The sequence below is a fragment of the Thalassophryne amazonica genome, chromosome 7 (genome assembly GCF_902500255.1).
Source record: "Thalassophryne amazonica chromosome 7, fThaAma1.1, whole genome shotgun sequence".
In the NCBI taxonomy this organism is placed as follows: Eukaryota; Metazoa; Chordata; class Actinopteri; order Batrachoidiformes; family Batrachoididae; genus Thalassophryne; species Thalassophryne amazonica.
In genome coordinates, this window is record NC_047109.1 from 12,582,745 (window position 1) to 12,610,662 (window position 27,918).

General features: G+C 40.9%; 2 protein-coding genes across 4 annotated transcripts in view; both read right to left on the reverse strand.

Moving 5' to 3' along the window:
* Positions 1 to 1,558: 1,558 nt before the first annotated feature.
* On the reverse strand, positions 1,559 to 18,588 carry LOC117513630 (polyadenylate-binding protein 1A). 3 transcript variants are annotated; one of them, XM_034173855.1, is made up of 16 exons: positions 18,368 to 18,588; positions 17,900 to 18,116; positions 9,942 to 10,135; positions 9,680 to 9,795; positions 7,570 to 7,709; positions 7,396 to 7,490; positions 5,491 to 5,628; positions 5,310 to 5,405; positions 4,903 to 5,175; positions 4,228 to 4,318; positions 3,153 to 3,275; positions 2,920 to 3,062; positions 2,751 to 2,835; positions 2,192 to 2,322; positions 2,017 to 2,108; positions 1,559 to 1,915 (listed from the first exon to the last, which is right to left on the reverse strand). In XM_034173855.1, the coding sequence occupies exons 2-15, from the start codon at positions 18,090 to 18,092 to the stop codon at positions 2,019 to 2,021; spliced, it is 1,908 nt and encodes a 635-aa protein (XP_034029746.1). In that variant the 5' UTR covers positions 18,093 to 18,116; positions 18,368 to 18,588; the 3' UTR covers positions 1,559 to 1,915; positions 2,017 to 2,018. The 3 variants fall into 3 exon arrangements, with proteins under 3 accessions (XP_034029746.1, XP_034029747.1, XP_034029745.1); XM_034173856.1 differs by having other exon boundaries at positions 4,228 to 4,312; positions 17,900 to 18,588; XM_034173854.1 differs by having other exon boundaries at positions 17,900 to 18,588.
* Positions 18,589 to 24,613: 6,025 nt separating this feature from the next.
* The window catches only part of LOC117513631 (14-3-3 protein beta/alpha-like), a 74,033-nt gene continuing 70,728 nt past the window's right edge, over positions 24,614 to 27,918 (reverse strand). The window contains exon 7 of the mRNA XM_034173858.1: positions 24,614 to 25,550. Within this exon, the coding sequence (XP_034029749.1) occupies positions 25,488 to 25,550 (63 nt within the window). The 3' untranslated portion in view covers positions 24,614 to 25,487. The remainder of the gene's footprint in view (positions 25,551 to 27,918) is intronic.

Consider the following 27,918-nt stretch of genomic DNA (forward strand, 5'->3'; position numbering starts at 1 on the left):
AGCCTTTAGGCACAAACTCCTTCCTGTTAAAGTTGCTTCAGTTGTGTAATGCGAAATCACTGCCTCCAACATTCATAAAGGGTAATGAACAGAGGAATGAACTGTAAGCAGCAGCGACACCTGGTGTACGACAACTGCACCAATATATCTTACAACATAACTACAGGTGAGCACGCACGCGTGCGCACACACGCATACACACACACGTGATGCAGCTCTACTTGCAGTCAAGTTGTGGAACCCCGAAAATTTAAGACCATCTAAAAAAGTTTGTTTTTGGGAGGGACTGTCAGTGCAGACAATTTCTTCCTCCTCCAACTGTTGCAGGTTCAGCAATGAGGGCGGGTGATTCTGTGTGGAAAATCCCTGACTATTTGAAGTTTTTGGATATGACTCTTGAGACATTTGGCGGGCATGTATAAATTCTAGGCCAATCCGAACTGATTGTAAGGATCTAAAGAGCCGCAGCCAAAAACCTCAAACTTCCTCTGACCTGCAGCCAGAGGAGGGAAAAAATAAATACATTCTGAACCCAATCCAGATGAACTCATCACCATCCAGGAAGGAATGACACTTGACATGGTTGAAACTATTATAATATGGCAAGATAAGCTCATTTTAGGGGTTTTTTTTTGTCAACTTTACTGACAGTCCAACTTGCTCAATTTAATGGGGCTCACCTGTACTGTACTGGTATTTACACTTAAGTATTCAAATGTAAATAAATAGGGGGAAAGGCAGGTCTCACACACACAAAAACTATATATATATATATATATATATATATATATATATATATATGCACACAGACTGAACAAAATATAAACACTTGTTTTTTGCTCCCATTTTTCATGAGCTAAACTCAAATTTCTATACACAAGACATTTCTCTCTATTTTTCAAAAATCTATTAGTGAACACTTCTTTGCTGAGATAATCTTCCCTCACAGGTGCGGCGTATCAAGATGCTCATTTGACAGCATGATCATTGCACAGGTGTGCCTTAGGCTGGCCACAATAAAAGGCCACTCTAAAATGTGCAGTTTTGCTATATTCGGGTAATCTGGGGGCATCAGAAAACCAGTCAGTATCTGATGTGACCACCATTTTCTTCACAGTGCAACACATCTCCTTCGCATAGACGTTTATCAGCAATCAGACGCAATCAAATGTGAGCATTTGCCCACTCGAGTCTGTTATAATGACGAATTGTAATCAGGTCGAGACGCCAATGAGGACAAGCATGCCGACCTATGCACACCTATGGAATAATCATGACGCCTAATCAGCATCTTGATATGCCACACCTGTAGCTGGAATGGATTATCTCCGCAAAGGAGAAGTGCTGACAGATTTAGAACTGAGTTCAGCTAATGATTAACGGAAGCAAAAACAAAAGTGTTGCTTTTATATTTTTGTTCAGTGTGTATGTGTGTATCATATATATCTCGCATAACTTCACCACACTCCTGTTGGTTGGTCATGCTCTTCAGAACTTCACATCTGCTAACACGCTGCAAACTGATATAAATAGTAACGGCAGTAGGCGAAACGGAAAATACTGAGTGAGACTTTATTACAGCCAGTAGTTTACAATACAAATCACGTTTCAAAACGCTCAGCTCCCACCGCACCGTGCACGGCTGATATTCAGAGCACCCACAGTAAAATGACATAAAATAGAGGAATGCATTCAATTTAAATTTTTTTTTTACCCATTTTGCTATTTTTTTTTCTTTTTAGTCATAAACAAGGCCCAGTCAAACCATTGCTAGACCTGGCAGTCAATTGTTTACATTTTTTTTTGTCAGAAATAATTTATCTTTTTACGATGTTTTCAGAATTTTAGGTTTTTCGATGTTTAATATTTTTTTTTCTCTTTTTCCATCGGTGAAGCAGGTTTCAAATTTCCCGATCTGTAAGGAAGAAGAAAAGGATGCTTACACTGCAGAGCTAAAACTGACATTTTGCATGTTGCTTTTTTTTTTTTTTTTTTTTGGATAAGTTACACACATACTGTTAGACAGCGGGGACGCCAGCAGGCGTGGTGGACTTCTGAGCAGCCTCTTTGGCTTGATGGGCCTGAAGCACAGCGACAGCTTCGTCCACCTAAAACACAACACAGGAGTTAGTGCAAACCAGAGGAAACGTTTAGGGAATCATTCCATATGCACCAAGTGAGACCTGCTGACCTTGGAACGCAGAGATTCGGGAGACTCAAGCATGTGAAGCAGCTCAGAATTGTCTATCTCAAGCAGCATACCGGTGATTTTTCCTGCCAGGCTGGGGTGCATGTTTTGGATCAGGGGGAACAGACGCTCACCTGAGGGAACAAAAACAGTTCGTAAACAATCACCCCTTGCATGCCAAACTGTAGAAACAAAGCTGAACCAATAGTGACTTGTCTGCACAGCCCTTTTTTTTGGGGGGGGGGGGGGGGGGGGGTGCACAACACACCCGATGTGCTCATTGTGAGCCACAGTCTGTAACATGGGGGGGGGGGGTTTGACATGACAGCATGCAATCGCACACGAGGTACGCTAAAATGAAGGTGCTAAATAAAGGCCGTGGCTCAAGAGCACCTTAAGGTTTCCTGTCTGACACAGGAATTCTTCAGAAAACGAGCCTTCCTTTCTAACCTCCAGCATCTCACCTCCCCAAACTATGACATTTAAAAACCATGTGTGTACAAGTAGTTACACAGAGGTCCACAGAAAACAAACTGGTGAACAGCAAAGTGGATGTACTGACCCAGCATCTGCTTCTGTTCCTGCGGTGGAGCAGCAGCCAACATAGAAGCTGTCAGGGGCTCCTGTCCTTGCACGTGCACAGCAGGCTAAAGAGGAAAATGACACATTTTGCAATTGGTACAATCACCAAGTGAAAACACAACCCCTATCAACGAGGAGACAATGTTTACCTGCTGCATGGTGACCTGAGGCTGGGAAGCCATATGTTGCTGAGGGTTGCGCACTCCAGCAGCGTATTTGTACGTGGGAATAGTACGCACTGGTGCAGCAGCAGCGGAGGCACCAGTAGGGCGCTGGCTGAGCGTCTGTGTAGCTGAGATGAGAAACAAGAAGTTGGAACTTCAACAATATTCCAGAAAGGACAAAATCTGCAAATTTGTGTTGTGGCAGCTATGGCACTCACGCATTCGCTGGGAGGTCATCATTCGAGGGACCTGAGGGTTGGCTGCAGTGGTGGGACGGATGGTGTTGAAGGTCTGGGGGCGAGGAGCAGATGGCCTCATAGCATTGGGCATGTTCTGGAAATCTGGAGAACAAACAAATCATTTCTGCTTCAGAAGCAAACAAACAGTCCGCACAACAGATGTTGAAACTAAGGATTGTACTTGCACTTCTGCAGTCTAAACAACCACTCCGTCATTTCACTAGGGTTGGGTATCGAGAACCGGCTCTTTTTGAGAATCATTAAGAAATTATTCGATCCACCCACATCAACAGCCTTTTCGCTTAACGATTCCCTTATTGGCCCTTCAGACCAGTCGTTTTTGAAGGTGTTTGTCAGGAAAATGATCATTTCTTTATATTGATTGCAGATGCTGCAGTGGATCTGTAATCAACCGCTTCTGCAGCACGGCTTTGCTTAAAGCTTGAACCAACAAAGCTCCGACCCACTGCCACACTGGTTGTTTCGCTGCTTTTCAGAAGCAGCAAGTCCACTTCTTAACCCTATTCAAAACCATTTAAAGATGGTCAATCGCAAGTCACTTTGTGCTGATTAAAGTCACTAACTGGGACTCTTGCCTTGTTGCGGGCAAGAAACGAACAGCCCCACACAGACTTCCTGCATTCTTTATGAATTACATCCTGACTTGCAGCACAGCCGGCTGAGCTCAGTGACTAGGTATGTAGTTACATTTGTGCAGTTAATGTCTGAAAGGAAATGCTTTTGACAAAAACTGCAGATTTTATTTCTATTTATGTCCAGAGATCAAGAATCCACCATGTAGAGTTTATGTCTAGAGATCAAGGATCCGGTGACCAATTTCATATTTAAAAACCTGTAAAGCCTACTTTTAGTACACAGAAAATTCACAAGAGGTATCGATAAGGGAATAGATAAGGAAACGGATCGAAAAGCGGAATCGATAAAGTCATCGATAGATAAACTCTTATCAATACCCATCCCTACATTTCACTGCTGTCCACTTCAGAATGAATCCGCACTATATGGTGTCCCACATGGCCATGCAGATACTTACGCTGAGGACGCACTCCCTGAGCAGCCCAGCGGGGGCTTGGGCGAAGCTGGGGCAGCTGGTTGGCAGAGTAGTAAGCAGCCCGGTTCTGTGCATGAGAACAATAAGAGCAAAATGATTTTTACTACCACCTGTCTGTACAGCCACTTAAAATGCTTCGAAGTAGTTTCAGTGAGGTGGGGGTCTGGCATCACACTGGACAACTATCTCATAATGATAAGCAATAAAAAGTATTCATCCTCAGCAGGAATATAGCATCTGTCCAATTTTCATTTATTTATTGCCTGTATTGTGATAGATTTTAAGTGACTGCAGACAGAATAAATCTGCCCCTAAACCACTCATAGCAGCTGCAAGAGGACTGCTCTGAAACAATTAAAATAAAATGATAGGGGTGCCATTTGTCATTCTTCTTTTCTGGAGGTGGCAGCATGTGGCCGCATATGTTCTGTTCTCAGAACAATTGAAAACAAGATGCTGGCATCAAGAGAAAAATGCTATATGAATGAGCCAACTAACACAGTAGCTGCATCAGAACTCTCCCATTACAACAACATATACTAAAGAGCATACACACCCACCCACACTAGTTTACCCCCATAAACTAACTCTTAAAACCATCATTTTGAAGCTGCTGACAACTGGGCAAATGTCGCAACTCCTCAAATCTTCACTGACCTGAGGTATAGCTGCCATGATGTAGCCTGAGGGTGGAGCAGGCTGGTAAGGGTTGAGGATGGGGTTGGGCACAGCGCGTACGGTGGCCATCCTCTGCATGTACTGATTGGTGAGATGAGCCTGGCGCTCCTCTTTGCGCTGGGCCAGGGCCACGTAGAGTGGTTTTGTAGCAACAATGCGACCGTTCATCTCTGTCACAGCTTTGGTCGCCTCCTCGGGAGAGGAGAAGCAGACGAAGCCGAAGCCTTTGCTGCGGCCGCCCTCCATCATCACCTGAGGGTGAAGAAAGCGTTTAAGGCCCTTCTGAGAATTTATGTACATTTATCACTTTATTTACATAGTCAGCTGGGTTGTGACATCACTCTGAATTAGTACTTAAGTCTTTAAATCACTGACATACGCTATACCTTTGCACTTGTTATGGTTCCAAAAGGAGAGAACTCTTTGCGCAGACGCTCATCATCCAAACCATCGTCCAAGTTCTTCACGTACAGATTAACACCCTGGATTATGGAAAGTGACAAAGAAACTCAACATTAATGCATCCTCCTGCCAATGATATCTTGAAAAGTGTTGATCTAAACCAACCTGGTATCTGGTCATGCGATCTTGCTTCATCTGCTCAAACTTGCGCTTGAGTTCATTCTGCCGTTCTCCTTTCTTCTGTGCACGGCCCACGTACACTTGCCTACCGTTCAGCTCTTTACCATTCATGTCATCGACAGCCTGCGTCCAAAACAAGCGTCGGTCCATCAAAATCATACTGTAAAACGCAGCCATAAATACAACCCCTGGCAAAAATTATGGAATCACCAGCCTCGGAGGATGTTCATTTAGTTGCTTAATTTTGTAGAAAAAAAAGCAGATCACAGACATGACACAAAACTAAAGTCATTTCAAATGGCAACTTTCTGGCTTTAAGAAACACTATAAGAAATCAGGAAAAAAAAATTGTGGCAGTCAATAACGGTTACTTTTTTAGATCAAGCAGAGGGAAAAAAAAAATGGAATCACTCAATTCTGAGGAAAAAATTATGGAATCATGAAAAACAAAAGAACGCTCCAACACATCACTAGTATTTTGTTGCACCACCTCTGGCTTTTATAACAGCTTGCAGTCTCTGAGGCATGGATTTAATGAGTGACAAACAGTACTCCTCATCAATCTGGCTCCAACTTTCTCTGATTGCTGTTGCCAGATCAGCTTTGCAGGTTGGAGCCTTGTCATGGACCATTTTCTTCAACTTCCACCAAAGGTTTTCAATTGGATTAAGATCCGGACTATTTGCAGGCCATGACATTGACCCTATGTGTCTTTTTGCAAGGAATGTTTTCACAGTTTTTGCTCTATGGCAAGATGCATTATCATCTGGAAAAATGATTTCATCGTCCCCAAACATCCTCTCAATTGATGGGATAAGAAAAGTGTCCAAAATATCAACGTAAACTTGTGCATTTATTGATGATGTAATGACAGCCATCTCCCCAGTGCCTTTACCTGACATGAAGCTACATATCATCAATGACTGTGGAAATTCACATGTTCTCTTCAGGCAGTCATCTTTATAAATCTCATTGGAACGGCACCAAACAAAGGTTCCAGCATCATCACCTTGCCCAATGCAGATTCGAGATTCATCACTGAATATGACTTCATCCAGTCATCCACAGTCCACGATTGCTTTTCCTTAGCCCATTGTAACCTTGTTTTTTTCTGTTTAGGTGTTAATGATGGCTTTCGTTTAGCTTTTCTGTATGTAAATCCCATTTCCTTTAGGCGGTTTCTTACAGTTCTGTCACCGACGTTGACTCCAGTTTCCTCCCATTCGTTCCTCATTTGTTGTGCATTTTCGATTTTTGAGACATATTGCATTAAGTTTTCTGTCTTGACGCGTTGATGTCTTTCTTGGTCTACCAGTATGTTTGCCTTTAACAACCTTCCCATGTTGTTTGTATTTGGTCCAGAGTTTAGACACAGCTGACTGTGAACAACCAACATCTTTTGCAACATTGCGTGATGATTTACCCTCTTTTAAGAGTTTGATAATCCTCTCCTTTGTTTCAATTGACATCTCATGTTGGAGCCATGATTCATGTCAGTCCACTTGGTGCAACAGCTCTCCAAGGTGTGATCACTCCTTTTTAGATGCAGACTAACGAGCAGATCTGATTTGATGCAGGTGTTAGTTTTGGAGATGAAAATTTACAGGGTGATTCCATAATTTATTCCTCAGAATTGAGTGAGTCCATATTTTTTTCGCTCTGCTTGGTCTAAAAAAGTAACCGTTACTGACTGCCACAATTATTTTTCCTGATTCTTTATAGTGTTTCGTAAAGCCAGAAAGTTGCCATTTGAAATGACTTTAGTTTTGTGTCATGTCTATGATCTGTTTTTTTTTCTACAAAATTAAACAACTGAATGAACATCCTCCGAGGCCAGTGATTCCATAATTATTGCCAGGGGTTGTATTCACACAAACAGCTGAGCCAAACCTTTTGTGCGTCTTCATGCTTCTCAAAGCTTACAAAGCCAAACCCCTTGGATTTGCCATTTTCATCTGTCATAACCCGGATACTGAGAGCATTTCCTAAAGGGTAGAGCATCTAATCAGTACACGCAGTAGACTGCATGTGTTGAGGAGAGCTCAGATGACACACGTGGCTCACCATATTTGTCAAACAATTCCTTCAGCTTCTCGTCATCCATGTCTTCGCCAAAGTTCTTGATGTAAACGTTGGTAAACTCTCTGGCACGAGCTCCAAGTTCAGCTTCCCTCTCTTTCCGTGACTTAAAGCGTCCAACAAACCTGTTGACAACAACAACGGAAGGCGTTATAACAAAGTGAAACACATCAACATGACACTTCAAATACTACATGTTCTGATGAATTCCTTTATTGTAGGTTTTGCTGGATTATGAATAGAAGCCCGGCAGCTACATTAAAGATTTTTACTGCAGGGCAGCCACGATTAGTCGACTAGTCACGATTACGTTAGCTGTCAAAATCGTCGGTGACTAATTTAATAATCAACACCATCGTATATTTTTTTAAAGCTTTTTCTCTCAAAAGTGCAGCTGTACCTTCCACTGCCTTTCTGTCCTTGACACACATGTGCAGTAGTGGTAATCAGGGTTAGCGATCATGTCACCGGTAAGGTTATGCCCAAACAATATCACGGCGAGCTGGAAATGGAGCTCAAAACTTTGGGAGCATTTTAACCAAATTAAAAGAAAAAATGGTGCAATGCAAAATCTGCAAGGCAGAACTTCTCTTCCACGGCAGTAAAACAGCAATGCAGGAGCACCTGAGAAGGAAAGACGTTGTGGCTGATTCTGGTGGAGAGGAACAGTCATCTCGGTTAGCTAGCTGGTTAGTTAGCAGCTAACAGTAATGTTTATAGTGAGCTACTTATATTGACAGCTGTTAACATTAACAATGACAATTTCATTAGCCTTAGCGCACGTTATGTGTTTGCTGTAACGTTATAACAGCCATGTTGTGTTTGAATAGGAAACATGATAATGCTAATGTTTTATAACGCTATGTAACAGTGCTAAAAAAAACAAACCCCCCCAAAAAAAAATTCCTCTTCAATGGACAACTTTGTTACCACGCCAAAAACATGCACACCTCAGCAAACAAATATCCTAACCGAAGCAATCTTGAACATGTTGGTGACTGACGTGAGACCCCTGCACATGGTTGGCGATCAAGGTTTCAATTATTTTTTAGTTAGCACATACCTTAAACACTTCAAGTTTGAAGCTAATGACTTATATAAGAGAAACTGCATGCTGCTGCGTTAAGCCGCAATTTAAGTATGATCCGATTAGTTGACTCACTGCAAAAATAACTAGGGACTAGTCGATTATCAAAATAATCATTTGTGGCAGCCCTATTCTACTGTTATTTTGATGTTTAAGTATGAAATACTGCAGTATCACACAGCACAGGGGACAATAAGACAAATTTCAGGCTTGTAGCCAGAGTATTTCTGTATACTTAATAATGATGCATGGTCATCCATAATGATCCATTACCATTTAATGATGATGTACAGATCATAGCTGATCTGTACAGACCCAGTCCCACCCCAAATCCGGTTTGACATGCATGTGAATGGTGGATTAATTGTGAAGTTTACATATTTCCTCTCATGGTGACTTGTTTTTTTAAGATAATGCATTAGTTGTAATTGTGCGGGAGGAAAAAAAAAAAAAATTAAAACCAGTCCTTGTGGAAGTTAAAACAGGATAAAGGGCCACCGATGTGAATGAATTCGAATCAGGAGGTAGGCCTAAAATTTACCCTGAAAGAGTTAGAAACAAAATTCTAATCCAATTACATTTGCTCCACGTAAATCACACAATGGGGTTACTCCCTAATTCTAATCCAATTACATTTGTTCCGCAAATCTGATTGGTTAAACGGGTGAGATTCCTGACCATAAACTATAGCGTTGACAGTGGCAAAATATTTGTGTTTCACAGTTACCTTTTCTTTCTTCTTTTTTTTTTTTTTTAAGTTTTCATGATTTTGACAAAGGCTATTTTTATTCACTGGGTGAGCTAGAATGATTTACACATTTTGAGTTGTGCAAAGTAACTACACCCCTGATTCAGTACACAAACACAAAAAGCTTCTCACAATTTCTTCTAAGTTTTGTCTTCTTTAGTCTAAGAACAGATGTGTCAACAAAAATTGATGAAGATGAATCAAATGCAAAACTCAATGCAGTATAATGGACGTGGATTTATAACTATCATCACACTTACACTTTTCTGTCATTGAGTAACATGCCATTCATTTTTTCAATGGCACGCTCAGCAGCATCGTGGGTCTCAAAGTGCACAAAGCCATAACCCTTTGAGCCATTTTCATCACAAACAACCTTGAAAAAAATGAGAAATTTAACCATGTGAGTAACCATCAATAACATCACGCAAATAAAAAAAACTATGCCAGAAAATGTGACAATGCACAGAGGCATCACAAGCTGTTCAGACTGATGCATAGGAGAGAAGTAGTGCTTCTTACCTTGCAGGAAAGGATGTTTCCGAATGCAGAAAAGGTGTCATAGAGGGCCTTGTTATCAATGGACTTGTCCAGGTTTTTGATGAAGATGTTGCCCACACCACTTTTTCGCAGTGATGGGTCACGCTGAGACCACATAATACGTAGTGGTCGACCTTTGATGACATCGAAGTTCATCGTGTCAAGAGCACGCTCAGCTGAAAAACAGGAGGCAACCCATCAGATCAGCATGTAATCAAACCAGTTTTACTTTACCCACTGCTACAATATAGACTTTTGGGTAATTCATTTGAAAGCTTGTCTCTTAGTCTTGTCCATCCAAATTGGAAGTCCCAAAAACCAGTTTTATTTGTTATTATCTATCGTCCACCTGGTCATTACTGTGAGTTTCTCTGTGAATTTTCAGACCTTTTGTCTGACTTAGTGCTTAGCTCAGATAAGATAATTATAGTGGGCGATTTTAACATCCACACAGATGCTGAGAATGACAGCCTCAACACTGCATTTAATCTATTATTAGACTCTATCGGCTTTGCTCAAAAAGTAAATGAGTCCACCCACCACTTTAATCATATTTTAGATCTTGTTCTGACTTATGGTATGGAAATAGAAGACTTAACAGTATTCCCTGAAAACTCCCTTCTGTCTGATCATTTCTTAATAACATTTACATTTACCCTGATGGACTACCCTGCAGTGGGGAATAAGTTTCATTACACTAGAAGTCTTTCAGAAAGCGCTGTAACTAGGTTTAAGGATATGATTCCTTCTTTATGTTCTCTAATGTCATATACCAACACAGAGCAGAGTAGCTACCTAAACTCTGTAAGGGAGTTAGAGTATCTCGTCAATAGTTTTACATCCTCACTGAAGACAACTTTGGATGCTGTAGCTCCTCTGAAAAAGAGAGCTTTAAATCAGAAGTGTCTGACTCCGTGGTATAACTCACAAACTCGTAGCTTAAAGCAGATAACCCGTAAGTTGGAGAGGAAATGGCGTCTCACTAATTTAGAAGATCTTCACTTAGCCTGGAAAAAGAGTTTGTTGCTCTATAAAAAAGCCCTCCGTAAAGCTAGGACATCTTTCTACTCATCACTAATTGAAGAAAATAAGAACAACCCCAGGTTTCTTTTCAGCACTGTAGCCAGGCTGACAAAGAGTCAGAGCTCTATTGAGCTGAGTATTCCATTAACTTTAACTAGTAATGACTTCATGACTTTCTTTGCTAACAAAATTTTGACTATTAGAGAAAAAATTACTCATAACCATCCCAAAGATGTATCGTTATCTTTGGCTGCTTTCAGTGATGCCGGTATTTGGTTAGACTCTTTCTCTCCGATTGTTCTGTCTGAGTTATTTTCATTAGTTACTTCATCCAAACCATCAACATGTTTATTAGACCCCATTCCTGCCAGGCTGCTCAAGGAAGTCCTACCATTATTTAATGCTTCAATCTTAAATATGATCAATCTATCTTTGTTAGTTGGTTATGTACCACAGGTACATTAAGGTGGCAGTAATTAAACCATTACTTAAAAAGCCATCACTTGACCCAGCTATCTTAGCTAATTATAGGCCAATCTCCAACCTTCCTTTTCTCTCCAAGATTCTTGAGAGGGTAGTTGTAAAACAGCTAACTGATCACCTGCAGAGGAATGGTCTATTTGAAGAGTTTCAGTCAGGTTTTAGAATTCATCATAGTACAGAAACAGCATTAGTGAAGGTTACAAATGATCTTCTTATGGCTTCGGACAGTGGACTTATCTCTGTGCTTGTTCTGTTGGACCTCAGTGCTGCTTTTGATACTGTTGACCATAAAATTTTATTACAGAGATTAGAGCATGTCATAGGTATTAAAGGCACTGCGCTGCGGTGGTTTGAATCATATTTGTCTAATAGATTACAGTTTGTTCATGTAAATGGGGAATCTTCTTCACAGACTAAAGTTAATTATGGAGTTCCACAAGGTTCTGTGCTAGGACCAATTTTATTCACTTTATACATGCTTCCCTTAGGCAGTATTATTAGACGGTATTGCTTAAATTTTCATTGTTACGCAGATGATACCCAGCTTTATCTATCCATGAAGCCAGAGGATACACACCAATTAGCTAAACTGCAGGATTGTCTTACAGACATAAAGACATGGATGACCTCTAATTTCCTGCTTTTAAACTCAGATAAAACTGAAGTTATTGTACTTGGCCCCACAAATCTTAGAAGCATGGTGTCTAACCAGATCGTTACTCTGGATGGCATTTCCCTGATCTCTAGTAATACTGTGAGAAATCTTGGAGTCATTTTTGATCAGGATATGTCATTCAAAGCGCATATTAAACAAATATGTAGGACTGCCTTTTTGCATTTAAACAATATTTCTAAAATCAGAAAGGTCTTGTCTCAGAGTGATGCTGAAAAACTAATTCATGCATTTATTTCCTCTAGGCTGGACTATTGTAATTCATTATTATCAGGTTGTCCTAAAAGTTCCCTAAAAAGCCTTCAGTTGGTTCAGAATGCTGCAGCTAGAGTACTGACGGGGACTAGCAGGAGAGAGCATATCTCACCCGTGTTGGCCTCCTGTTAATTCTAGAATAGAATTTAAAATTCTTCTTCTTACTTATAAGGTTTTGAATAATCAGGTCCCATCTTATCTTAGGGACCTCGTAGTACCATATTACCCCATTAGAGCGCTTCGCGCTCAGACTGCGGGCTTACTTGTAGTTCCTAGGGTTTGTAAGAGTAGTAGAATGGGAGGCAGAGCCTTCAGCTTTCAGGCTCCTCTCCTGTGGAACCAGCAACTGGGAGCAGCCCCGGTGTAAAATGGGTGTTAAGCAACAAAAGATGTCAAAGTCGTTAAAGTTACTCAAATAAAGGATCCTGGTAATGCAACTGTGTGGCATGCACTTCTCCCTTATTGCGCTGCACTCAATCATATTCTCAGTTTGGGGGGCAGGAGTCCCTCAGAATGTCTCTCGTTTTCAGTGGCCAAAAATGATACTTTTTGAAAATGGGTCCCAGAGTGAATCTGAAAACACTGGATTCTCGTCTCATAGCCCTGTCTCTGTAACCTCATAATCAAAAACATGCTGTTAACAGTGTAATTTAACAGACTTTTTTGTCTTGGTGGATTATAATCCACCAATTTCTATTAATAAATTATTAATAATTATAAATAAATTCCATCTATATTATAATAGCCAAGTGTCCTCTGTGTGCATGTGTATGGCTTTTACCACGCAAAAACCGGGGGGAGCTGACATTTGGCATCTTACGAGGTCTATTAGAAAAGTATCCGACCTTATTATTTTTTTCAAAAACCATATGGATTTGAATCACATGTGATTGCGTCAGACAAGCTTGAACCCTCGTGCGCATGCATGAGTTTTTCCATGCCTGTCGGTTGCGTCATTTGCCTGTAAGCAGGCTTTGAGTGAGAAGTGGTCCAGCCCCCTCGAGAGATTTTCATTGTCAGTAAATGGCGGAATGATTTGGGCTTTTTTTCCATCAGAATTTTTTCAGGAACTGTTAGAGACTGGCACCTGGAAACCATTCGAAAAATGTATCTGGCTTTCAGTGAAAATTTTACGGGCTTCAGAGAATAAGCACTTTTACATTTAGAGCTAAAGCACTCCCACCCCTGGCAAATTCAGATCATGCCTCTGTCCACTTGATGCCCACATATAAAACTGTGCTCAAGTCCTCTAAGCTACTACACAAGACTGTGTTACAGTGGTCAGAGGACAGTGTGGAAACTCTGAGAGGGTGTTTCTCCTGTACGGACTGGAGCATCTTCCACAGCCTGGAGTTGAATGAAGCCACAGAGACTATTACGGATTATATACATTTTTGTGTGGATATTGTGGTGCCAAAAAAAGACATTGTGGTTTTCCCAAACAATAAGAGTCATATAACCAAGGAGGTGAAAGCCAGTATCAACAAAAAGCGAATGGCTTTTAGAGACAATGACAGAGCTGCAGCAGCCCAGGCGCAGAAGGAACTTAATGTTGTGCTGGCCAATGCACGGAAAAGGGAACGGGACCGCTTAGAACATGGGCTTAAGTCCTTGGACAACAAAAAACTCTGGGACTCTATGAAAAGGATGACAGGCAAGAACATAAACAAACAGCAATTAATTACAAGGAATGATGAAGATTTTGCCAACAACTTAAATGATTTTTTTCTTGAGATTTAACAGGGAGAATGATGTTGAGTGTGAACCAGTAGCTGACTTGGGGCATGCATCCGAAATGAGTAGCTCTGATATTGATCAGCAATGTATCCAAGCCATTTTTAGTAAAGTGTCTTCTACCAAAGCTGCAGGACCGGACGGCCTGTCAGCTTTTTTTTACTGAAAAACTGTGCACAGGAACTTTCAGAGGCATGGTGCCCTATTTTCCAAATGTCAGCTTTGAGTTGTTCTGTTCCTCTATGCTGGAAGCGGTCGACCATTATACCCATACCAAAAATTTCAGCCCCGGCCACTAATAAAGATTACAGGCCCGTGGCTTTTCCGCTCCTCTTTCCATGACAAAAACTCCTGTAACAGTGGAATGTGCCGTTCATTTCCAAACTGGACGCTGTGTTTTATCCGGGACGTCGTCTGACTAGCACAGGAATTGTGAAAAGACGTGGACATCAGCACTTTTTCGGCACATTGAGACAGACGTGCAGAGGAATTCCGCGCGTCGCGGCGGTGCCGCATGGCGCAAAGCAACGCCGTGATGAAGCCTCACGGGACATGTTCTGGCATGTCCAGGCACATCCACAATTTCTCAGATAATCACTCGATGGAAAAACCACCGACAGCTGTCTGAACGCCATCTCAAAGCCGTCCTGTGAGACCAAAACGGAGGTGTTCCTTTGTCTCGCTCCATCAGCAAATCGGTCGTGACGCGCGAAGCCTCCGCTCGGCTTTCCATGACAAAATCTCTTGTTAAAAGTGAAATCTGCCGGAAAATGGTTGATGTCCAGCTCTTGTGATAACCAGAGAAAGTGCACACGACGGTCCGGCTCCACAGAGCCATCCATTTAGAAATGATCCGGTGGTTTGTGGCTCTCGATGGCGGCGCGCCGAGCGTCCTTAAAGCTGTAGTAGGTTAGGTTAGGTTAAACTTTATTGTCCCCACAGGGGAAATTTGTCTTGGGCTCACAGTGTTGTTTAACCCATAAACATTCACAACATTTAACATCCGAACACACAGACAACATTACAACAGTCAGCTGGTCTGCACAATTTCAACAAAAGGAATATGACCATGTCATGATATTGCACACACGACGGTCCGGCTCCACAGAGCCATCCGTTTAGAAATGATCCAGTGGTTTGTGGCTCTCGATAGCGGCATGGAGCGCGGTGCGCCAAGCGTCCTTAAAGCCATCCTTAAAGCTGTAGTAACAGTCCTTATTCTCTGTGAAGCCCGTAAAATTTTCACCGAAAGCCAGATAAATTTTTCGAATGGTTTCCAGGTGCCAGTCTCTAACAATTTCTGAAAAAATTCTGATGGAAAAAAAGCCCAAATCATTCCGCCATTTCCTGACAATGAAAATCTGCCGAGGGGGTGGACCACTCCTCACTGAAAGCCTGCTCACAGGCGTGGAAAAACTCATGCATGCGCACAAGGGTTCAAGCTTGTCTGACGCAATCACACGTGATTCAAATCCATATGGTTTTTGAAAAAAATAATAAGGTCGGATACTTTTCTAATAGACCTCGTATATATTTTGGGTCATGGATAAACACTGCAAAAACAAAGTTGATACGACAAATACTTTTGAGTAATTAGCAAATTTAGCTAACCAGTAAACAATGGACACTGTGCTGCAATGCACCATGGGAGTTCAGGATTTTGAGGTTTTTGTGGTTCATGTAATTTAACAGTGTTGTTAGTGTTATTGATTTGCGTTTTTGTAGCTCAACTGGCTCAATCACTTTAGATAAGTGTTATGTTGCTCTTACCATGAGTGACTTGAGTGTCATGTTGGGATCGCAAGTGAAATATGATGTGCTTTTTGATGTCTTCTGCCACCGTCTGTCAAATTAAAAGGACCTGCTTGTAGATTACAGAAAGACAAAAAGCTGTGCATGTGTGCATGCAATTTTGATCACGCATAAACGGGCTGACATCTGCTGTTTGCTATGCTTATGTATTTTGGGTCAAGGATGAACGCTGCAAAAATCGAGAAGTTGAAGGACAAATATTTTTTAAGAAATTAGCGATTTTAGCTGACCACTAAACAATAGACACTGTGCTGCAGTGCACCATAGGAGTGTTATTATGGTTATGTTAGTTCAGTGGTGTCCAAAGTATTCCAGAAAGGGCCAAGCAGTTGCAGGTTTTCTTGGTGGCAACTGTCTCTGTCTGTCAAATTAAAAGCACCTGCTTACAGCAGATTGCAGAAAGACAAAAATTTGCGTGCGTGCAAGTTTGATCATGTACAAACTGTGGAGAGCTGACATTTGCAGTTTGGTATTTATATGTATTTTGGGTTAAAGATAAATGGCGCCAAAACTGAACATTGATACAATTAATATTTTTAGAGAAGCTACATAGATTAGCTAACAACACTGAATAATGGACAATAATATTTACATTCTGGACTCACACGCTATTCCATCAGGGAGCAGTAAATCATCTATATATTAAAAGCGTGAATGCGTATGTGATTTTATTTAGTACGTCAATGTAAGTACATAATTGCAAATACGCCAAAAATGCATGGATGGTACAAGAAAGTGAAAAAACTTACTTCCATTGTGGTCCATTTAAAAATAAAAGGACAAAATAGAAGTGTGTATATATATATATATATATATATATATATATATATATATATATGATTGGGGTAAGCATTGCTTTCCGTAGTCGCACATTGATTGTTGGCCATTTTAGAGAGTTTCATTAAAGTGAAAGAAAACAAATTATGTTTTCCAAAATAAGGGCATCTTCTGTTGATTAAAGTTTTCTGCAGGCTGTGATGATTAATCCAGCTGAAAGGAGGAAACAGGTTACATTAAAAGACTAACTCAATTTGTGGCTTTGAAACATTGTAGCCTTCTACTACTACATTGATTAGCGCCTTACACCGGTTATGTGCATACTCCTGTCTTTTTCTCAGTTTTTTTTGTGAACGTTTTACAGCAACACATACAGTCCTGGCATATGTACTACAGCTTTTTCAGACATTTTCAGTGGATTCATGTGGACAGATAAAAAAAAAAAAAACACCCATCACAATATATGTCGCTATGGACAAAAATAAAGTAGCAATGTCAATTTTTTCCCAATACTGTGCAACCCTAGGTGCTGTACTTACACTATGTATATGGTATTAGGCAGCAATGTGACCTTTTATTGGTAGAATTTATGGTTGGCAGCACAGTGGCCAAGCAGTTAGCACACTTGTTTCCTGGTTCAAGACCACCCCTGCCCGTTCAGCAAATAATGTGGAGCTGCACCAAGAAGAGCATCTGGTGTAAAAATTGCGCCAACTTAATCAGATAATTTGCTGTGGTGACCCAGAGTAAAAAGGAGCAGCTGAAAGAACTTACTATTGGCAGAATTACTAGTGAATTAAACAAAGGGCAATAGACTGATGGAAAAATAAACCATTAAAATAACCATTAAATAAAAATCAGTTGCAGCCCCAGGGGGAAGTATGAATGACATCAGAAAAAATACAATATTGTACATACTCATCCAAAAGTTACATATTTGTGATCAGTTTTAACCATTTAGGGTTCTTTTAGTTAGATGATAAATTTGAAAGGGGGAAAAGCAGTCGCGTAATTATGACCGAAGTAGCTGCATTAAGAGGTGCTTTTTTTTTTTTTTTTTTACTGACTGCTATAAAGTTAGGGAAGTTAAAGTCTGGGTAAACTGGTTCTAAGAACAGACAATAGCAGGGTTTGCGGAGTGTAACAAAAAAATTGGGGGCGGGCAGGCAGGCAGTTAACTTACCGTCGGCAGGCTGCTGGAAGTTGACGTAAGCATAACCGAGCGACCTGCGGGTGATCATGTCTCTGCACACCCTGATGGAGAGGATGGGCCCGGCCGGGCTGAACTTCTCATACAACATGGCCTCGGTCACGTCCGGGTGCAGGTCTCCCACATACAGGGAAGCCATCGGGTAACTCGGCGCGCTGGGATTCATGCTGGTGCGATCTTTGCCGCGCTTTTAAAGAAATTAGCGAATTTAAGGAGAGGATTGGAAAAATTCCTCACCGCAGTTTTAGCAACGTGGGCTAGCTAGCTTCAGACGACGCGCGGCCTAGATACAACCAAGCAACTTAGCACGAAAAAAAGAGGCGTCAAAAAAAAAACCCACGTCTCCTTCTAAAACAAAATAAAAGCGATTTAAGAGGAATACTAATGTTTAACAATTTGACGTCAGTCACCCACGCTTTCAACAATTAGGCTAATGGCTACCTGCTAACGTTCGTCTTCTCGAACGGTCTTCTTTCTCGTTACTTGAGTTGGCAAATGAAATCCTGCTTCACCGATTTTTATTTTTCTTATAAAAATATGTCTGCGTGTGCTCTCTAACTCCTCGTTTGTGTCATAATAATAAAATGTGTGCCAAGGCTAGAGCACACCCTACGCACACGGATTACAGGAATGGAAAAAGGAAGGTCGGCGGATGGTGCTTCCGATTCAAGGCGCGTCCACCGCCGGGACTGACGTCACGATCATCGCGATATTTTAATCAGGCAATCACGCAGCTTCTGATCCGCCATGTTGCCTCACACAAAAGGAACATTAATGATTTTAGTCAAACTAATTTTAGTTAATAATCTTCGACTTATTTTTAGTCATTGTGTTGTATGACGTCTTTTATTTAAAGTGTGCAAATTTATTGTGTTTTATCTTTCTTATTTAATTTAATTGTATTTTTAAAATTTGTACTGTGAATAATTATTTAAGGTGAAATAAATCGACTGTCAGTGGATAACATGAACACTTGTTTCCAGTGTGAGCCATCTGAAGGACACATGGACTAATTAAAAATTTATAAGCAGTTCATTCAAATAAAACGCATAATTATTATGCATTTTCAGAAGCATTGAATGAGCCCTTCTTACCTACATGGGAGTGGGCCCCCTCGTGGAGGCCGCCATGTTGATACAGTAACCCAAAAGGGGAATACTTATAGTCTTTCACATTTTGCAGCACCATCAGAAGACTGAAGGAAAAAGAAGAGGAATCAGTGGTTCCTCTCTTACATGCTGCCTACTGGTTACTAGCACAGGCTAATAAGTTTGAGATTTTTATGAAATGGAGGCTCAAACGTATTATCACGAGAAGGCGAGACAGTGTGAATCCCCATTGCCAAAGAACCTAAAACATGAAACAAAAGTGAGCAGCAATGACAATGTAATCTGCAACTTCACCACAAGGTGACACTAAATCTTACTGGTCATGGTGTTTCCACACTGTGGCTTTAAATTAAGAAGGTTGATACAGATTATTCACAATGACTCTTTTAGTGATGAGATTCCAAAGGTGGTGAAGCTGCAGGGATCTGTGGTATGGCAGGAACATACTGTTCTTCTGGCACTGTTCTTCACTTTTGGTCTGTTGGTATGACACTTGTCTCTCCGATGGAAGCAAAGGACCCATCTCTGAAAAGATGAAGAGTGGAGACTAATTTCTTCCTTATCAGTTCTGGCATTCATCAGGGATGAGTTTTGGTTCTATTCAGTGCTTACATGGACTGGATGCTGGGTAAAGTTGTAGAGTCCAAGAACTGATGTGGCTTTGTCAGTGAGGAATTTTTTGATGAATTTGGCTTTTGGTACAATTCTGATCTTTGTAAAATCAACCTATGCCGATTGTGTCTCTAAACAATTTGAAAGGTGGAGGAGTGTCTGGCTGTGTGATTGTGGATCAATCAATCAATCAACTTTTTTTTATATAGCGCCAAATCACAACAAACAGTTGCCCCAAGGCGCTTTATATTGTAAGGCAAGGCCATACAATAATTATGTAAAACCCCAACGGTCAAAACGACCCCCTGTGAGCAAGCACTTGGCAACAGTGGGAAGGAAAAACTCCCTCTTAACAGGAAGAAACCTCCAGCAGAACCAGGCTCAGGGAGGGGCAGTCTTCTGCTGAGACTGGTTGGGGCTGAGGGAAAGAACCAGGAAAAAGACATGCTGTGGAGGGGGGCAGAGATCGATCACCAATGATTAAATGCGGAGTGATGCATACAGAGCAAAAAGAGAAAGAAACAGTGCATCATGGGAACCCCCCCACAGTCTACGTCTAAAACAGCATAACCAAGGGATAGTCCAGGGTCACCCGATCCAGCCCTAACTATAAGCCTTAGCGAAAAGGAAAGTTTTAAGCCTAATCTTAAAAGTAGAGAGGGTATCTGTCTCCCTGATCTGAATTGGGAGCTGGTTCCACAGGAGAGGAGGAGTGGATCAAGACTAAAATCGGGTAATCAATGACAACCATTCATAAGTTCATAGTAAAGCGTCAAAGATGCTGAGAGCATCACATTTGTTGGTAATGAACTATAGGGCTCTGATTTTCTGGACTTATCACACAATTGGGAATATTTCATGAGTAGTGCAACAGATAAGTGAATATTTACAGAGGAATCCTTCAAATGATGATGCAAGCACCTAATTTGGCATAAATACTCCTTAGACATTACTCTTTTGAAAAAGCAGACTGTCCACTTGAATTTTGAATAGGCAGCCAGGTAGGGGTCAGTTGAAGAATTACAGAGAGGTCAAAATTTATAATGCTCCAGTCATATTGAAAGGTATTCCATGTCATTTGTCTGATCATAAAATTTCAAAAAGGCATAGTTTGGACTATCTATGATTGAATTATGTTGGGTTATGTGGTAAAAAAGAAAGAAAGGAAGGTCAATTTCAGTTTGTACAGGGGTCAAAGGTTAAAGTTGCTCCAATTTTGGTAGAAAGTGGTGCAAAGTATTTGTTGAGCTAATGGGATTAATAAATGGAATAGTTTTGACTGTGATAAGTGCCCAGTCTGCAAAGTAAAGGTTAAACAGTGTCGACGTGCATTGGATTCTACGACATGTGACATATGTGACCCCGTAACGTAACTAAGCATGACACATGATGCAAACTATTCCTTTTTAAAATGCTATTAACTCAACACATAATTTGCATTAATTTTTCACCAAATTTAGAACAACCTTACCACTTGACCCCTGTAAAAACTGAAATTGACCTTTGTCACCTTTCTTGCTGTTTTGAATCTCTTAACTCCATAACATTCAGCCACAGATAGTCCAAGCTATACTTTTTGGAATCTGTGTGATCAGACAAATAATGTGGTATAGTTGTCATTATGATTGGAGCATCTTTTAATTTTGACCCGTGTAATTTTTCAATTGACCCCACTTTACCAGGATTTAATTTAAATCTGCCAAGTAAATGGTTTTCAGAGATCAAGTGGAACTCACAGGACAAGTTGGAACATGTCCAGCTGTTAAACAATTTCTCGGATACTCACTCGACTGAAAAGCCACCGAAAGCCGTCTGAATCTTACGAATGGTTTCCAACACGGAGGTGTTGTTTGTCCTGTGCCATGAGCGGCTGCGTCGCGACACGCGAATCCGTCCGCACGTCTTTCATTACAAAATCTCCTTTAACAGTGGAATGTGCCGATAAAGTGCTGATCCCGACCTCTTCTGAAACTTCTCTGCTAGTCACACGACGTCCTGCATCAACAGAGCTTTAAATTTGGAAGTGATCTGCTCGTTCCAGCCTGTCGATGGCCGCTCAGGACGCGGTGCGCCCTCCGCCACCGTGGGCCGTTTTTAATCCAGTTTTAATGGTCCTTAATCCGTGTGATACCGATAGAATCTTCACCGAAATCCATCTGAATCTTTCAAATGGTTTCCAACTGGCTGTCTCTAACAGTTTCTGAAAAAAAATTCATGGAGCAAAGCGGCAGCCTCTCAGCCATTTCACTGACAATAAAAATCCGACGAGGGGGGTGGACCAGTGCTCACTCAAAGCCTGCCCACAGGCGAATGACGCAACCGACAGGCGTGAAAAAACTCACGCATGCGCACGAACGATAAAGCTTGTCTGATGCAAGCGCACATGATTAAAATCCATATAGTTTTTGAAAAAAATAAAAAGGTCGGATACTTTTCTCACAGACCTCGTATAATTATATTTTTTATTGATTGCGCGGTAAAAAATGACACATAGTGGCCCATTGGATGCTTCTCCTGAGGCACATTGGGCTAGTCCAATGAAATTCCTTGGTTCTCGAAGGCCCGCCCCTCCCTACAGACCCCCACCTGACCCAAGTCATCACGCAAAGTTTTGGCTATTCGGTCTGAGCTCGAGTGGAGAGCGGAGAGTTGTGCACAAAATGGAGAAGCAAAAGAGTGGAGCTGAGAAGCGAAATGAAAAAAGAAAACAGAAATTAAAAGACGCAGCAAAATGTGCCAAAATCACAGATATGTTTAAAACCACAAGCTCGACCTCGGGTTCGGGTAGTGGGGCCGCCGGTCCGTCATTTCAAACTAGCCCGGGACCGGCGTCGTGAGCACAGGTGGTGGAGAGTGAGCAGGAGGAGGAGACGGAGAGAAACGTGACCCAGCAGGGAGAGATTGAGGTTAGAATTCATCTCAACACTTGCTAGTAGCTAGCCAATGCAGTGTAGCTATTCACCGCTTCGGCTCCCATTTATTGCCTGACACTAAGACTAAGTCGTCATCCTGACTTTCTCAAATCAGTCACAAACATGTACCTATTTGATTTATTTTCATACACTTTGACTTCTCTTGTATTGTTGCTCCAGCATATAGAACTCTTACATTTGTCTTGAGCTGTCACAAGGACGACCTGTGCTGTGTGTCTAGAGTCATTGCTAGTGTGTGTTAGTTATGGCATCCCCCCCTTTCACTTTCTCAAATCCAACTATCTTATTTCTACTCTACTGCTTGTCGTGTGTTGTGCAACTATGATTTTATACAAAATGTATTTTTGTAATCTTTTCCTTCTGTAATGGCATGCCATGTCATTATCAAGACATCTTATATTAAGTATTAGCTGCCTCGTGGCGTGGTAGATGGATAGGTAAGAAGCCGACTAGCTGTGCTACTGTTTAGCAATTGCTGGTAGCCGTTCCAAGGTGGAGTAGCTACTGCCAGCCTGGTGAGAAGGGGCAGAAAGACGTGTGATACGCTGTGGAATTGGCATAAAATATTTTTGGTTGTTATTAACATTCCATTCAGTAAGGTCACTCACAGTATCTCTCGACTGGAGCAATTATAAGCTGAAAGTATGAAAATGTTTAACCTAGGAAATTATTCAGTAAGACTTAGAATAGTGGCCCAGATGGAGTTGTGCACAACACAGCCCTTTCCTTACTGTATATTAACAGAAATCATATTTACCTCATGGCCTATGCAGCACAATTTCCCTACTGTTTCCATGTTATTCATATGACTATATTTAAGGACATAATACATTAGGGAATTAGGAGTTGGAGCACCTGTGTGTGGTGCCTTAGCTTTGGTGTCAAATAATGCTCTGACTAGATTTGGTGTCCAACTTACAGTGTTGTGTGTGTTAGTGAAATATTGCTTTGCTTAACCCTCGTGAGGCGTTTGGGTCTGTGGGACCCGTTCTCAGTTTTTGCTTAAGGAAAATGGTATGACTATATATCTATATTTTTTCACAGAGATTCACTGGCCGGGGCTCATAATTAGGGGGAAAAAAAGTTAGTGACCTTATCCTCCTCCATCTCTCACCCTCAAAAACATACATACACAGAACTTCACATACATTCTTCTTAGAGGTCTACAGACAATTCCTTTGACTTCATATTTGGTTTGTGCTCTGACATGCTCTGTCAACTATGGGACCTTATATGTACACAGGTGTGTGCCTTTACAAATCATGTCCAAACTGAATTTATCAGATGGACTCCAATTAAGCTGCAGAAACATCTCAAGGATTATCAGTGGAAAGAGGATGCTCAATTTTGAGCTTCATGACAAAAGCTGTGAATATTTGCGTATATGATTTTATCCCCCCACCCCCTTATAAATTTGCAAATCTCTCTCTCAAAAAAAAAGAGAAAAGGAATAAATGGAATAAACAAAAATTGGAAAAATGCTGTAATATTAAATGTGGAAAAAGTGCTATAGTTTCTGGATGCACTGAAAACTAGGGTGACCAACTGTCCTGTTTTCCCAGGACATGCCCTGTTTTCACACCCTGTCCTGGTCGTCCTGTTTTTTTTTTTTTTTGGAAGTGACAAAATGTCCTGGTTTTCATGGTTATTCAATGGATCATTAAATTGATGGGCATTCGAGTATTATTTGAGTATCTCAATGCTGGACCGAGTGTCCTGGTTTTTTTGGTAATCAAAATAGTCACCCTACTGTAAACTCACTCAGAAAAAAGGTTTGGAAATTCACTGTTTCACAACCAATTTAAAATCCACTGACAGAACATGAGTTTACCAGCAACATGGAAGAACTGAGACTGAGTGTGAAAGGGCCAGGAAGATCATAGGACAGAACACCAGGTCTGGAGTTTGGTCCAGGAGAGAGTAAGATCAGTTGGATCATTTGCATAAGTACAAAATATTGTAAATTTTTTTGTTCATCTGAAAGGCAAAACATACCAAACAAACAACATATGACAATGAGTTCATAAATGACATTTTGGGACTTTTAAATTCTTTATTTCACATACATGAAATTACACATTTCCCCAAAAATAACAATTATGCCTGGATATTCTGTATGAAAATTCCAAAGTTATAGCCAAGGCTCATCAGGTTGATAATGTTCCTTGTCATGCCATTAACTATGGCTAACAAGATTATTTATGCAAGTAACAAAAAAAAAAAAAGGGGGGGGGGTGTTTACAAGCTGAAAAAAAAAATATCACGGTGAAAAAGCAATTCCTACATAAGCACTTTTTCACTTTTCCCCCCTGCTTTTACAAAACAGCAACAAGCATATGTGCTCTTTTGTTCAAGATTTTCTATACCTCAAAGTTGAGAGACAGATAAAAGTACCCCACCAGAAAAGACAAACATGAACAGACAGCATATGGAATGTTAACCTCTGCAACAACACAGATTTCTTCCTCCATCATGGCTAATATTAATAGCTGTTGTCAGATTTTAAACCAGACATTATCAATTGATTGTGTGGAGAAAAAAAAGCATTCTGAATAAGTTTTTTTTTTTTTTTTTAACTAAAAACCAAACCCGGTACAACTCACCACCATAAAAAGCAAAACAAGTTGTTGCTCCCATGCATGAAGTTCGATAAATGGCCAACCACAAACATCTCTATCCTAGCGCACCTTTTTCTACTCCACACTCCTGTTAGACAAACCGAAGCTGTGTTTTTCCACTGCACAGCCTTTCCCTTACAGACAAAAGTAAACAGATCAGTGTGAGAATGATCTGAAAAAACAAGTGCTTGATGATGAGGACGATAATGATGAGGTGGTCTCTGTGATGTTTGACAAACACGAGCTGGGACAACGGCAGATGAGGACGAGTATGGGTGGAGGCTATGTTTCATTCTGCTTTCTGCTGCTGTTGCTCACCGTCGTCATCGCCTTGGCTGTCGGAGGTCCACAACTGAGGAAACAAGAGTCATCAAGAGATAACATATCTCCCCCGTCCCCACAAATCAGTAACATAGGTGCAAACAACTGAAAATGTTTTGACTGAACATTTTCTGTGAGTGGACGGCCAAGCCCCGAAGGTGCGAGGCCCTCTAGGGGGGTCTGGGGACAGAAAGAAGAGAAACATGGATAGTATATGGAACGTTAACCCCTACAACAATACGATTTCTTCCTCCATCGTGCCTCAGATTAATAGTTGTTGTCCGATTTTAAAACCAGACAGGTCTCCTGGGAGGGTCCAGGGGCATGGTCCCCAAGGAAATTTTGAGGGAAAAAAAAAATGCAATTTGGTGCATTATGAGAGCACTTTGGTCAGTTCTTGTTTTAAAACACAGTGATATTTGACTCATACTGGAACCAAATATGGCTCAAGTCTATTTCATTAAAATTTATTTACTGTCTTGTATGTATTGTCTGCAGTAAGTTTCCACAAATGGACTGTCTGCATTAACTGACTGATTCTGTTTTTATTGTTTTCATTCTACATTGATCAAATTCTAAGTGTGTCAATAATTACACACTTGCTGCTTTTAGTAAATAATACACTTACAGACATAACTATTGCCAATGGAGTCTTTTGCCACTTGTAGGTCATTTAAAACTGATGCAATCGTAAAATTACCAGATCAATACTACATATCAATGCCAAATACCACCATCAGACCAATTTAATTCTAAAAGTGTTGTGAAATGCCATCACCACAATGCAAGTCTTTCAAATAAATAATATAAACAATAAAAACTATAACCAGTGAATATACCTGTACAGTAGCTGTGCCCAATCCTGTTCCTGGAGGGCCCCCGCCCTGCATGTTTTCTAACTCTCCCCATTTCACTCCCAGGCAATTAATCAAGAGACTGGAAGACACCACTTAAAAAAAAAAAAGAAAAAAAAAAGTGTGACTTTAGTCGGTAGACGTGAAAAACGTGCAGGGCAGGGGCTCTCCAGGAACAGGGTTGGTGACCCCTGCTGTACTTTAAATATATTTTGTGTTCTCCTGAACACGCCTGATAGTTAATTGCTTGGGAGTGGAAACAGGAGTGTTAGGAAACATGCAGGGACAAGCACGAGGCCTGTACGGAGAAATATCAGAACAAGGTGTTTAGTACAAACAGAGCACAGCGAGGTCCGTGCGAAAAACACAGAGGTCTGATATTACCATACAGACCGAGCAACCAAGGTTAATAATTAATTTACTATATGCCTATTATACATACACAAGAGCAATCAGAGATTTCTGATGTCCGTCAATCCGGATCTGGAACACCTCCAAAATTTAATGGAATCTTCCATGGCCAAATATCTATCTGTGAATCTGTGAAGTAGTTTTGAAGTAATCCTTCAAAGCCTATACAAAGGGAAATCTTGATCCAGAATCCGGATCACCTCCAAAATTTAGTGGAGGCTTCCATGACCTTGAACTTCAGGTTGTCAAGGATGTGACAAAGCATGTAAATCACCATTGCAGACTCTTGTAAAATGAAATGTAGCAGTCCTATTGACATACCTTTCAGCACAAAACAGGACCAAGCTCAAGGTCAAGGTCACAGGAAGGTCAAACACTAAATTCAACAAAACAGCTTTCCTGGTTGCAATTTTTTTGAATGTCAGTCTCCAAATTTGGCATGTTAAAACTGAATGGCCTTGCCCATAAGCCATTACCTGGGATAAGCGATCATCTTTGACCTTCAGGGTTTACCTTGAGGTCAATCTGTGAGCTAAAGTATGTCAAACTTCAGATTTGAGTAAAACATGTCATGTAATACACCAAATTAAAGTGCTTGATGAAAGTATCCAGAATATACCAAAAGTTGTCAGTTATGATGTCATCACAAAAAACTTACATTTAGATTTATTAAGGGTGTGACAAAGCGTGTAAGTCATCACTGGAAACTGTTGTAAAATCACATGTAGCAGTCCTACAGAGATATCTTTCAGCACATCTTTCATTTAATGTTTGAACATGACTAAAGCTGTTAAGACGTCAGACACACCAAAGTGACCATGGAACAATGGGCATTTGTTGAATTGGGAAGAAATTTTTGAACAGCTCGAAAATTTCACCCAGATTTCAAAACTGGTGCCATTGAGTTTGTTCAAGATTGACAACAGATGGATCAAGGAGTTACTGTGATGTTTCAAAACGTGCTTCGATTTGCTATTCGGGATGAAATGGGAAGGAACAGCGATCTGTGGAAAAGGGGTATTACCCTAAGTTTGCATTTGATCACTCTGTCACGTTCCACATAGAACCCAACCAAGATCAGTGCTCAAAAAGTCTATAAAAAGTCTGTGTGATAACCCAATGTTAATTATTAAA